General features: G+C 40.4%; 1 protein-coding gene across 3 annotated transcripts in view; it reads left to right on the top strand.

The window, feature by feature from the left end:
• Patj (PATJ crumbs cell polarity complex component) overlaps positions 1 to 12,632 on the top strand; it is a 309,593-nt gene that overhangs the window by 82,330 nt on the left and 214,631 nt on the right. For all 3 annotated transcript variants that reach the window (XM_040757130.1, XM_040757131.1, XM_040757129.1), the window contains exons 18-19: positions 9,818 to 10,027; positions 11,257 to 11,370. In XM_040757130.1, coding sequence (XP_040613064.1) covers positions 9,818 to 10,027; positions 11,257 to 11,370 — 324 coding nt within the window. The remainder of the gene's footprint in view (positions 1 to 9,817; positions 10,028 to 11,256; positions 11,371 to 12,632) is intronic.

Here is a 12,632-nt window from a genome sequence, read left to right as displayed (position 1 = left end):
TACCAGATAGCAGTCTCCTTTAGTGCTATATGAAAATTTAGTAAATATCAAGAATTAATTAATGCAGTGTGCCCATATGCACCATGTAAGAACTAGTGCTTGCTGATTCAGAAGAAAGTGACAGCTAGTTTGAAAGCCTGTTCTTACGGGTTAACATTTCTTAATATATCAGTTGGGTAGCTTGAGAGTCTGTAACTTCTGATTTCTACCAAAAAGCTTGCAAAGATTGAACTATATGGATTTTACCTTCAGTTGACCCTATAAATTAAATCGAGCAAGTGGATATTTTCTGGTGTTTTGATTTATGCTGAACTTTGAATAACCCCTCATGATTATAATTCACTGAAAATGTTTGACATTAGCCACGGCGTTGCCATCCTCGGTACTTTTAAATTTCAGTGATTTAGAAGGCAAAATTTATTAACCAATAATTCTCCCCCCAACATACCTACATCCTATTCTTCATTTTTCTCCCTGAAGGACTCAATCTTTGCCAAAGCAGATATTTTCGAAAGACTTTGGGTTTGTCTCAGGGAGAGCTATGTCACATAAGAGGACTGTTCCTGCTATAAGCTTGTTTGGAATGCCATAGGCAGGTAATGCTGTTAAATAGCTGAGTCATATGTAAACAGTGTTGGTCCTGCTGTAAGCCTGTTTGGAAGGTCATGAGCAGGTAATGCTGTTAAACAGCTGAGTCACATGTGAACACTCTTGGTCGTGTTACAAGCCTGTGAAAGGCCATAGACAGATAATGACCGTAAACATCAACAGGAAATAGTTTTCATGGAATGAGTTGTGAAAACAGGGCAGTATGACCAGAAGCTACTGCTGCTGAACCTGGAACAGTTTACCTTTGAATCTGTGAGGAATTCATGCAGTTTCAGCTGTGAACTTGGAGGCTCCATTGTTCTGCTTATTTTGCAGGCCTGGAGAGCAGACCCAGGGTCTGAAGTGTGCCAGGCAGGTCCCTTACCACTGCTATATTCCTAGCCCCCAAGTTCTCTTTATAAAAGACTTTTAAAAGTTAAAGAAGGGCTATAAAAATTTCATTTACACCTTAAAATTATCTTTGGCTTTTTTATCACATTACAGTTTTTTAAAAGTTGGTAATATATGCATATGCCATAGAAATTCAGAAGAATATGCAGGCCTTTTGTGACAGTTACTTGAGGCTTTTCCAGGAAGAACTATTGTATTTCATGTCTTTACTCCAAGATATGTTTTATAAACACAGGATTGTATAAATATTAGTTTTCTTTTTATATAAATTTTACATTTTTTGACATGTAAGATATATACACCTTAAGAACTTTGCTCATTGTAACCAATTACATCTTCTTTCGCTTTAGTATTTATAGAGCTACCTAGTTCTTTTAATGATTGTATAATACATTATTGCAGATAGATAATAATTTATCCAACTTGCCTCCTGTACCCAAGTGGTGCGGTTTAATTGACTAAATGAGACTAGTGAATTGTTGCTATGTTCTTTTGTAAAACTGTGGCAGTTAAGCTAATGACAAATTTCTAGAAGAGAACTTGCTAATCAAAGGATCATATATATTTTTGTTTTTGATGCATTTTTACCAAATTGCTGGAACACCATTTTGAGACACATGTATTTAGATGAATTACAACTGATGTCTTATGTGGAGTAATTTCTTTATTCAGATGGTTCTCCTAGAAAATATAAGCAGGTATGTAACTCATGAAATTAATGGTCTTCCATGGTGTGGAAAGACTAAGTGATAGCAATATATAACTATCAATTTCGTTTGAACTTTAATTATGGCAGTAATTTATTGCCTTTGTAGCTAAGAGAGTAGGATATTAATATTCACTCTGATATCAGTGCCCATCAGTCTGTTCCTAAGTCTGCCACCAATCTGAATCTTCTTCATCAAGAATTAAGCTCTAAAATGGGGTTGCTTGTTAGGACTTTGCTTTTTGTCAAGTGATTTGACAATGTGAGTAAATGCTGCTGTCAGTTGATTGTCTTAGTAGTTCATAGAAGCCTAATAATTTCTATGTACATTCTAGGTGATAAGTGTACAGCACCTAGCTTATAGATTTGATAAGTATTCACATAATTTTAACACATAGTCACATAAATAAATCAGGTGCAGAGATCTGTTTTTTTCTAGAGTATAAAATGCAGAGGTTATTGTTATGTGACAAGCTATGTAGTTTCATTGTGATGCTTAGCCTTTAAGTCATTTAAGCTGCATCATTTGGAAACTGTTGATGCAGTGGGTTGACTGTGGCTGCGGGAGAGTTCTCTCATGACTTAAGCACTGTTTTTTAAGCCTGTGGAGTGGATGGGTGGAGGGAGCTCCACTCCTGGTATGTGTTTGTACTGTGCTTGGGATGGTGACCAACCTCCAAAGCACTCAGTGCAGCAGGTGAAAGACATCAGGAGAGAGAGCCTCTAAGTGAGAGATTAGAGAGGGTGTGTGTCATGGATTCGAGTGTGAGTTTGGGAAGAAATCTTATTGGCCTAGTGGGGACAAAAGAGAATAGCTGGCATGCAACAAATGCTGGATTCTGCTGTCTTGTGTGGTAACTTTCCCTTTAGCAAATATGTTTGACTCTGCCCTGTAAACTGCTGAGGAGAGGAGCCTGAAGTGATCTAGTGGTTGTATTACCTTTTCGTGAGTATTTCAGAAGTGGATGAACACTACTAGGTAGTAAGTACTACTGTGCTTGTCAGATAACTCCCGGCCTATAGATGGCTCTTGTTTGCTGAGAGAACGGGGTGGGGCTGAGGATGCCATGCTGTTGTAAACCTCCGTTGTGTGCCTTTGGACGTTCAGGTCTGCCTATCCGAAGAACACAGACCACTCTAAATTTTTATGTGATGTGACTCAGGTGTGACAAATGGTTCAGCAAATGCTAGCAGAGTTGTCTAGGTTCCATGTACTCAGTTGGAGGTGAAGAAGTAAGTTTGTAGGAATTGGTACCTCCTCAGGTCTTCCTCAGGTTTGTGTGTTTCACTAACTTCACAATTTCACAGTAGTAAGGGTAGCAGGGTTTTAATGGTTACTGTGGGATGACTGGGTGCTGTGCATGCATAGTCTCGGTTCATGTTTTGAGAACTCTGAAATCTACTGTTTCCTCTTTTTGATATGAGACACACCAGTCTCAGAGAAAACAACTCATAAGATAATAATAATAATAAATACGTCTTAAAATATTGCCAAAGGCATAGAGCCTTCCAGATACTTGTTTACCTGAAATTAACTGGAGACTGTCTCTTGACCATCACAGTGTGGTTCTGAATTTCTGACCTGTCAGTGTTCCAAGTATTGATACAGAATAGATTAAATTAAAGACCCACTTAGGCTATTTTACATTATGACCATGGGTAAGTTGTTACACCTTGAGTTTTGCTTTTCTTTTTGGGGACAGTACTGCTCAACATGGAGATACTCATACCTCTGTTAGCCTCAACATAGACTTCTTCCCAAAACATTTGCCATGTTATTACACTGACTGCTTTCTCACTGACCTGTGTGTTCTCCTTATGCAGCACTCCCGCTTCATGTTCTCCAGCAGTGTTACCAGGGCTCCTTTGTTGTAGTTCTCATCTGGATTTTGGAACAAGCATGGGGCTCTGCACATCTTGTTCGTGTCTGTCACCAGCAAAAGCTGTGTTTGGGGGAGTCTCCTCCCTGCCCCAGGTGATGTGCTGTGCTCTGCTTTAGTTTACATGGAATCTGGTTCTTTGATCTCTGGGAATGGACACAAACGTCCATATAATGCATTTTATAGGCAGCTCAGAAACTTGGAAACCCATCCAATCCCTTTGGACATAATGACTGTCATATGTTCACTTCTATTGCTGTAAATGTATTCTTAGGCTCACCAAATGATTGCATTCTTGAGAAACTGAACGTAAATTAAAATGTGGCAAAGAAGTGGCTGAGTTAAGCTGTCTGGAGATATGCTATACTTTCTGTACTGTCTGATATCATTGTCCGACTCTTAAAGTAAAAAACCCTAACAGCTAAGCATGATATGTAAAGGATTTAGCTTTGCACTGAGAATGATAGCGTATCTCCTGCCGTGTCTGTGTCCTTTCAGCCTTTGTTCCTTTAGCAAAACTTTGTTTCAGGCCGAGAAGAGGTTTAGTAGCTAAAATGCATACACTGGAATTTGACTGCTTTAAATTCTGACTCCGCCATTTGCCAACTATGTGCTTTGATGAACTCTTTGAGATTTTCTGTCTTCATTTTCCCACTCAGGAAGTACAGGCATCCACTTTGCAGTGATGTGAGGATTGAACAAGTTCAAGTCAGTGAGATTTCTGGGCTGTAAGAACTGGGGAAGTATGGACAGTTGTGGCTATTTACATATGACGGGAAGTAGCTTGCTTTGGATATGTTTATAGTCCAGCAAGGATTTTGTCTTGATTGTTAGTGCTGTATTTAGCGGACATTATAGTTGGCTCTTGGGAGAAAAGCAGCAAGCAAGCAGACATACTCTTCCTTCTACCTTTTTCTGTTAGATGTTTGTTTTCACTTGAAGAATTATGTACCTGTGTTTCTGTATGTGGATGTGTGCTGATGAGTGCAGGTGGCTGGAGAGGCCAGAGGAGGGCATCCTTCATGGCAAGGAAGGCCTGGTGATGGGAGTGAGTGACCAGCTAGTCACCGGGCATTTTCAGTCACAAACATAGTGGCACTTCTTGGCTCACTCTTCCCCTTTCTTGTTTGTTTTAAATAAGACAGTTTTAATGATTATAATAAACTTATGGAAATTGCATAATAAGGCAACACATTTAACTGGTGCACCTAATTAACTCTGAGTATGAAAATACATATAATATATATTTATGTGGTTTGGAAATAAACAATAGCATGGAAAATGTATTATGAAAAGGGCTAAAATTGACCCCACTAAATAGAAAAATATTTCAGTTTCTGAGGAAGTGGGAAGGTGTGTCGCAAGATGAAACCCTGGCAAAGGCATAGATGAGTGGTAGCGATCAGGGATAGCATTCCTGGGTGAGAGAAAGCTTCCACAGTGTCACAGTTTTCAGTAGGTGTACTGCTGTGACAAGGCGTGGCAGACCCGCAGGCATGTCTCTGCATAAAAGTTAAAGGCGTTAGGACTTGATCCCAAAGTGGTGTCATCTTAAGCAGAGGAATGATTATATTTTTATTTTACTTTTTAGTTTTGTTTTATTTTTAAACATAATTTTATTAATTCTTTGAGAAGTTCGTACAGTATATTTTGATCATATTCACCCCCATAACATTACCCCTAATTCCTTCCAGATCCTTCCTACCTCCCCACTGCCTCAGTTTCCCTTCTCTTTTTTAATGACCTGTCAAATTCAGTTTGTGCTGCCCATACTGATGAGTGTGGGAAAGAAAACCCTCCAGAAGTCATCAGCAGCCATCAGTTCCTCAGACGTGGGAGGGAGCTTGTGAGCCCCTGCTTTCTCTATGCTGGAATGGTGACTGGCCTCATCTTGTTCAGGCCCCCACAGCTACTGTGAGTTCCTGAGTGCGGGGACATTGGTTCAGTCTGGGCCTTCCTGACCGCTGCCTCCTGCAGGCATTTTCATTTCATTTTATAAGTTTCCGTTCTTTCTGTAGGAAGTGTAATGATGATAAAACTACAGACTGCAGGCATGCTATCAGAGTGTAGCATCTGTCCACGCAGGAAATAGTGTGAGGTTAAACCAGGCCTTGGGGTGGCAGAGGAGAGGGGTGAGCTGATGGAAGAGAAGGAGGATAATAGAGTGACTTGTGAAGGAAGAATCCTAGGGCAAGGGCAGGAGGGCATGTGCGTGTGTGCAGTGTGCTGTTGCCACTCAGGACTGGATTTCCCAAACATTGCAAAATCCACTGTTTCTAATAAATATCAAACCCTAGTGTCACCTGAATATTTTTAAGTTTTCCTTGATGACCTTCAGGCAGGTGGCTTGATTGGCTTTTTGCAACAGAGCTGGCTGACCAGTGCTGCCTAACTGAGTGATGAGTGTGGAGGGCATACGCCTCGCTGGCCTCTGTGTAGTGTTCCTTGAACACTTGCTGTTCTTGTTGATTGCAGAGTCCTGACTTTTAGAAAGCTTCACCCTCTCATGAAGCATCTTTTTCATAAATGGTTGGCATGCTATAGAATGTACAATGACACAACAGTTTTGAATAAAGAGGAGAAATTTCTAAACCAAGGCAAGTGTTTCTTGCGCTCTACGATTGGCCTTTAGTGCCCTCTCTTGGCTGTTTGCTCTAAGGCAGCATCTCAGTTTTCTTCATCAAAAGGGGAAACATGAGAGATGATCAGTGGGTAAAGCCATATGCTGCTCAGCATGATGACCTGAGTACGGGAGGACCAACTCCAGCAAGGTGTCCTCTGATGCTGTGGTGCCTATGTGCACACGCACACGCATGTGTGCGTACACACACACACAAATGCATACACACAAATGCACACACAGACAGGCCTGCACACACACACACACACAGGCCCGTACATACACACATGCACAGATACACGCATGTACACATATACACAAGCACACACACGGGCCTGCACACGCACATATACACACACGCATGTGTACATACATATTCACACACATTAACACACACGTACACAAATGTACACACACACACACAAATATGCTGAATGTTGATAGTGAGAACATTAAAGTATGCTTGCAGGGCCTCAAGGTTCAGTGGCAATCTTGAAAACTATCTTTACCATCTTTATGTGGTTTGTATATACCATGTGTATGATATTATAGAGTGTTTTCAGAAAGTGAACATGTAGAGTGTAGCTTGAGCCAGTATGTTGTTTGAGCACTTTTCATGCAGCAAAACTTCACAACACAGCCAGTCCAGTAGGCAAGATGCTGCCTTAATGGTCATGCAGGAATCACTTCTCATTATAGAATGTAGCAAACCACACAGTCAGGAACATTATCCCCAGAGCACAGTGGCAATTAGACGTGATGGACATCTTCACTATGGTGTGCGCATGCACATGGGTGTGCACACACACTTCAGTTTTCTTTCTATAAGCCACAAAAAAAGCCATATTTGGGTTCTGGCTTCTAGGAAAAGGCCTCAGATGTTTTGAATAACAAGGACACCAAGCCTGAATATTGTTTAGTAAGGAAGTGCACTTGTCACTAGTTTGTGTTCTAAAGGAGACTATAGTCCATGCAAATAAGTACTAGCAAGACTTTTCTGTAATAAATGTAATTCATTGTCTTTCCATAGCAGGACTATTATCATTGTTTCTCAATGAGTCTTCCTCATTATATAATGATCTTTCTAAAAATTGTTTCTGCCAGCTGTCATTAAAATGTGCTCGTTTACCTCTTCAAGTTTCTGACTCAGTGAAGTGGTATCGAGTATTCACAATGAATGTAGACAAACATTTTACTTTTGGTATATTTTACTGTTAGAGTCTTTCCAATAATGTTTAGTGATAGGAAGCAATGCCAGCTTCCTGTGCATTTCATAATAAAAGAGCCTTTTGTCAAAAACTGACTTCCTAGATGAAGGACATAATCGTATACCTTATTTATTAGTGTGTCAGACTAAAAATTTAATGGTTTCATATATCAAAATGAAAGCATGTTGTGATTCATGGTTGCTGGTGACAAAATGGACAACTTTTTCATATCACTGCTTTGATCGCCTGTAGATACATACTAGGTTTTCTGAATACCTCTGCTCTCTTCCTACACAATAGCTCCCTCTACTTGAAATTATCAGTGGAAGTATAGTTTAACACTACATACCTTATTAGTAAAACCTCTTGGCTTATGTTTCTTTATTTGAGTTCTCTTGCTGAATACGTGGTGTTAAATATTAGATTATGCCAAAGGTCTGGTCTCTTAGGAGACAAAGTCAGTTGAGAATAAGAAGCAAGAATTGTATTTGAAAGCATTATTCAAAGATTTAGCTATGTAGCCCTTGTGGATGTCACTATGTATAGTTTGTTACAATCCTGTGCAGTGCTTTGAAAAGGATGTTTTGTCAAAACACAGAGGTATGGAGAACACAACCAGAAGAGCCACCAGCACTTCTCACAAATATAGCCTGTATTTTGGCAAATTTTTGCTTGATTAATTCAAAGTGTTAAAATTGTACCACAGAATCGGGCAGTCCCCTTTCCCTCTTCTCTCAGGAAGAATCCAATACGAACAGCAGCAGTAGAACCTGTTCTGCTTCTGTGACTTGTGTCAAATGGTACATGCAAGACAAAACAGCAGGAGCAAATGTGCTTTGACTCTTTAATGTAGAAGGCTTGGCAGCAGTGCCACACCGTATGCATACCGGTAATACTAGCAGAGCTCTGCTGGGCCGCAGGATGTCAGCAGCACAGTGACATTCCTTCATTCAGACTTCTTCCTGACCGTCACCTGACACAGAGGAAACAGCAGAGCTTGGTGGTCAGGTGTATGGACGGCCCAGCTCAAGTCTGGCTCTACACCTAAACAGTGGCTAGTGGTTTCCAGTTTCTTGAAGTTTCTCTGCATCACTTTCTGTCATCTGTCAAATTCTGACAGCAAGTTTGGTATAGTGGCTCACACCTGTAATCATAGCACTAAGTGAGCTGAGGCAGGAGGATTACTTTGAGTTCCAGATTAGTTGTTCTATAGAGTGGTATTCCTCAAATAGATGCATTGAGATGCCTATTATCTTCTGTGCCCAAATAAAAAAACACAGGGTTCTCTCACTGGATGAAATATCTTCATATTGGCTTGCTCATGAATTTCCTTTATCTATATTGGAATCATTCTTATCAGGCCACTAAACTCTGTCATAATTTTGATTGTTTTAAAATATGTACTATAAGCACATACATGTTTGTGTGTTGTTAGTGTGGTGAAGCTACTTCTATGCCAGAGAAGCACTTTACCACAGAAGACTTATTCATGTTTGCGTGTGTGTCTGTGTGTATATGAGTGTATGTGTAGATAAGGTACAAATACTTATGTACATTTCAGAGGCCAGAAGAAAGTGCCAGGTGCTCTCCTGTCATTCCTGATTTTTTTCTTTGAGGCCGAGCCTTTCCTTGAACCTTGGGCTGGCATTTTCTCCAATAGGCTAGAAGCCAGCAATCCTCCTGTGTCTGCCCCACTTGGAGTTGGGGTTATAGGTATTTGCAGCAACATCCAACTTGCTATGTAAGTACTGGGATTCAAGCCCTGTTTCCTGTGATTTTGAAACGAGTGCTCGTCACTGCTGAGTCATCTCTCCAGCTCCTAAATACACCTTTTTTTTTTTATGAGACAGGGTTTCTCTGTATTGTTTTGGAGGCTGTTGGTCCAGCCTGGCCTCGAACTCACAGAGATCTGCCTCTGCCTCCTGAGTGCTGGGATTAAAGGCGTGCGCCATCACCGCCCGACCCTAAATACACTTTTTTTTTCTTCTTCTTCTGAGCTTGTGGTTTCATAGAAGGATGCTGTATTTGCTCAGCTGAATGTTGGAGTTTTGTTTCCCACTGTAAGCTTCCTCTTAGAACCTATGTATGGACCATGGGGAGTCATAGAGGTCCTTGTTTTTGTCAGTGTAATTATGGCTTCAAAGTGTCAGAGAATCTTGCCTAACTGTTCTCAGATCTCTTGTGGTCAGTCACCAAATGTTTAAAGGACAAATTTACATGTTTTGAGCACTCAGACATGCAGATGAAGCTGTTAAGCTTACATCGTCACCACGATATAAGCTGATATTATAAGGTATATAGAATGATATTTTCATTATTTAAACCTCTATAGAGTGTCAAATAAGCTTTCTTAAGGTTGCATAGTTATTTTCAAGGACCCAACTTTCTCTCATTTAATTTGTAGGACCCATTGGATCCCACAAGGTCAGTTATTGTGATTCGCTCCTTGGTAGCAGATGGTGTAGCAGAAAGAAGTGGAGAGCTTTTACCTGGAGATCGCCTAGTCTCAGTCAATGAGTTCTCTTTGGACAATGCCACACTTGCTGAGGCTGTGGAAGTGTTGAAGGCTGTGCCCCCAGGTGCTGTACATCTTGGCATCTGTAAGCCTTTGGTGGTAAGTTTTGAACTCAGTTAATATAGGAAGTGATAACAGTGCAGTAGTTAGTGACATGAATTTGGAAGATAAATATGCCTCTCCTATAAGGTTTGAATTGTGTTAATAAGGGAAATAAAACTATACAGTAAAGAACGTGGACCAGGGGAAACTATGCCTGGATGAAAAATCTGTCCCATGTTGCTTCCTATATGTTTGACCCCATGCAAGTTTCTTTTCTTCTTCTTTTTAAACTCAGTGTATAGGTGTGTGAGGTTTTTGCATTTGAGTGCAGTGCTCTCAGAGGCCAGAAGAGGACATCAGATCCCTGGAGCTGTAGTTAGAGGTGCATGTAAGCCACACTCTGTGGGCTCTGCACAGTTCTTCCTCAGAGTCCAAGGCTGCCAGGGTAGTTACGCATGGGAGGACAAGATTAAGGGAAAGTGACTGGGATGGTAGAGAACTTGGAATAAATAGTGCATGGTGGTAGATGCCTGTGTGGAGGCAGGAAAAATGTAAGAAAAGCCAAGCTTCAGCAGAAAGACTAGATGTGTAGCAGAACAGAATTACTTCTGTCATATTAAGCCATATAATAACTATTCTCATAGAACTACATGATACACAGTCAATCTTATCCATGACAGCAATATACCTTTTCTTCTACAAACTTACTTCAAACCGACTGGATTAAAAAACAACAACAATGAATTGGCTTTAAAAACCGCACTGTGTCTTTGGTACTAGGCTTACCACACTGGCCCGGGAACCCTTGGCTGTGGAGTTATGCCTTACTCTGTGGTTCCAAGGCTGTGAACTGTGAGGCCTTTTCTCCCCACTATCCACCTTACTGAGCTGTAAATGGGGATTACATAGAGTGGTAACTGAGAACCCTGGCTCTGGAGTCAGATTCTGGATATGTAACTATTGGGTGGCTACTACAAATGGTGCCCTTTCCTCATCAGTAATGCGAACTCTTCTTAGAGTGCCTGTTAGTAACTAGCACATGAGTGTTAAAGTTCCTAAGCCCATGCCTGGTGCAGAGATCACGTCCTAGCTGTATCTGCAAGAGATTTTCCTGGGTGACTGGTTTTTCATTAAAGAACACTTAAGAGTTGATCAGTTTTGGCCTAAGATTTGTTTTCTTTGTCATGTGGGACTTCATTGAATGATTGCACTGGATGAGAACTATCTGAGTAAGAGGAGTTGAAGCTGAAGGATTTTCTTGATCATAAATTGGTTTTTATTTTCAGGAAGATGAGAAGGAAGAAAGTTTTATTTTACATTCAAACAACAATGAAGACAACAGTGAGCCTTCAGAAACTGTTCATGACATACAGTCATCTTTAATCCTTGAGGCACCCAAGGTATTTGGTAAAATTATTTGCCCTTTGAATGATTTTTTTTTGTAAGTTAAAGTTACAGTAAAAACACACATTTGTCCCCACTCACTCACTCGGATAAACAGATACAAATTAAATACCCTACCTACACACACCTCTGCAAACACAGGTATGTCCTACTAGCTTCCCTCTCTCTTTTTTTAATATTTATTTTTTATTTTATGTATATGAGTGAGCTGTCTTCAGACACACCAAAAGAGGGAATCAGATCCCATTACAGATGGTTGTAAGCAACCATGTGGTTGCTGGGAATTGAAGTCAGAACCTCTGGAAGAGCAGCCACTACTCTTAACCGTTGAGCCATCTCTCCAGCCCCGGGGTTCCCTCTCTTTAATTAGTTTTTTTTAAATATTTTTTTCATTTAGTCTTACATTGTCTCTTTAAATGACAAAAAAAATGTAAGGCATTTTCAAAAAACAAATACTGGGGGTTAGCAGAATGGCTCAGTTATGGCCCTTGCCACCAAGCTTGACCTGAGTTCAGTCCTGGAGCCTACAAGGTGGAAGGAGAAAGCTGACTCCCACAAGTTGTTCTCTGATCTCCAGATATCTGCTAGGGCATACACCTTCATCCAGCCCAAATTAGTAAATACATGTAAAAATACGTGCAAAAGAACAACGCTTTTAAGCACTAATATAAACCTACAATTCGGGAGAAAGAATATATAATGGAAAACAGACATCCATATAAAATGGTATAGAAATGGAGCTAAACATGCAGTTTCATAATTGAATACTTATCAAAGAAGATTACCTACTCAAACCCCTTTGATACTGTAATCATAGACAGTATATGTTGAGCTTCCCCTTCTGTTCCCAAAATACTGTCTTCTTTGTTTTACTTGATAGCAGTTGTTTAGTGACATTCCTGACATAGATGCAGTGTTTCAGGCTGATAGGCATTCCCACAATGTCTATCACACTTTTAAAAGTTGAGTCATTTTGTGTTAAAGTGACTGTTTTGAATCAGGTTGCAATATCTGTTCACTCTTTCAATATGAATTGTCACCATATGGTGTTGAGTTGTAAGAAGAAAGCAGAGGGGCACTTGATTGTCAGAATTTACACTAGGTACTGTTTAATGGGTGGGGTTTACAATAGGGAGGAGTGTTGATCTGCAGGGACTTAGGCCTCTGTACTCAACAGTCACAGACTCCCCAGAGTTAGGGCAGAGGCTCAGCAAAAACCACGCTGTAGTCATTCCTCTTTATCATAGTCTCAGTGTCG

The sequence above is a fragment of the Mesocricetus auratus genome, unplaced genomic scaffold, assembly GCF_017639785.1.
Source record: "Mesocricetus auratus isolate SY011 unplaced genomic scaffold, BCM_Maur_2.0 Super-Scaffold_100014, whole genome shotgun sequence".
Taxonomy (NCBI): domain Eukaryota; kingdom Metazoa; phylum Chordata; class Mammalia; order Rodentia; family Cricetidae; genus Mesocricetus; species Mesocricetus auratus.
The sequence above is the reverse complement of the archived record's forward strand: the minus strand, read 5'-3'. Positions and strand labels throughout refer to the sequence as shown.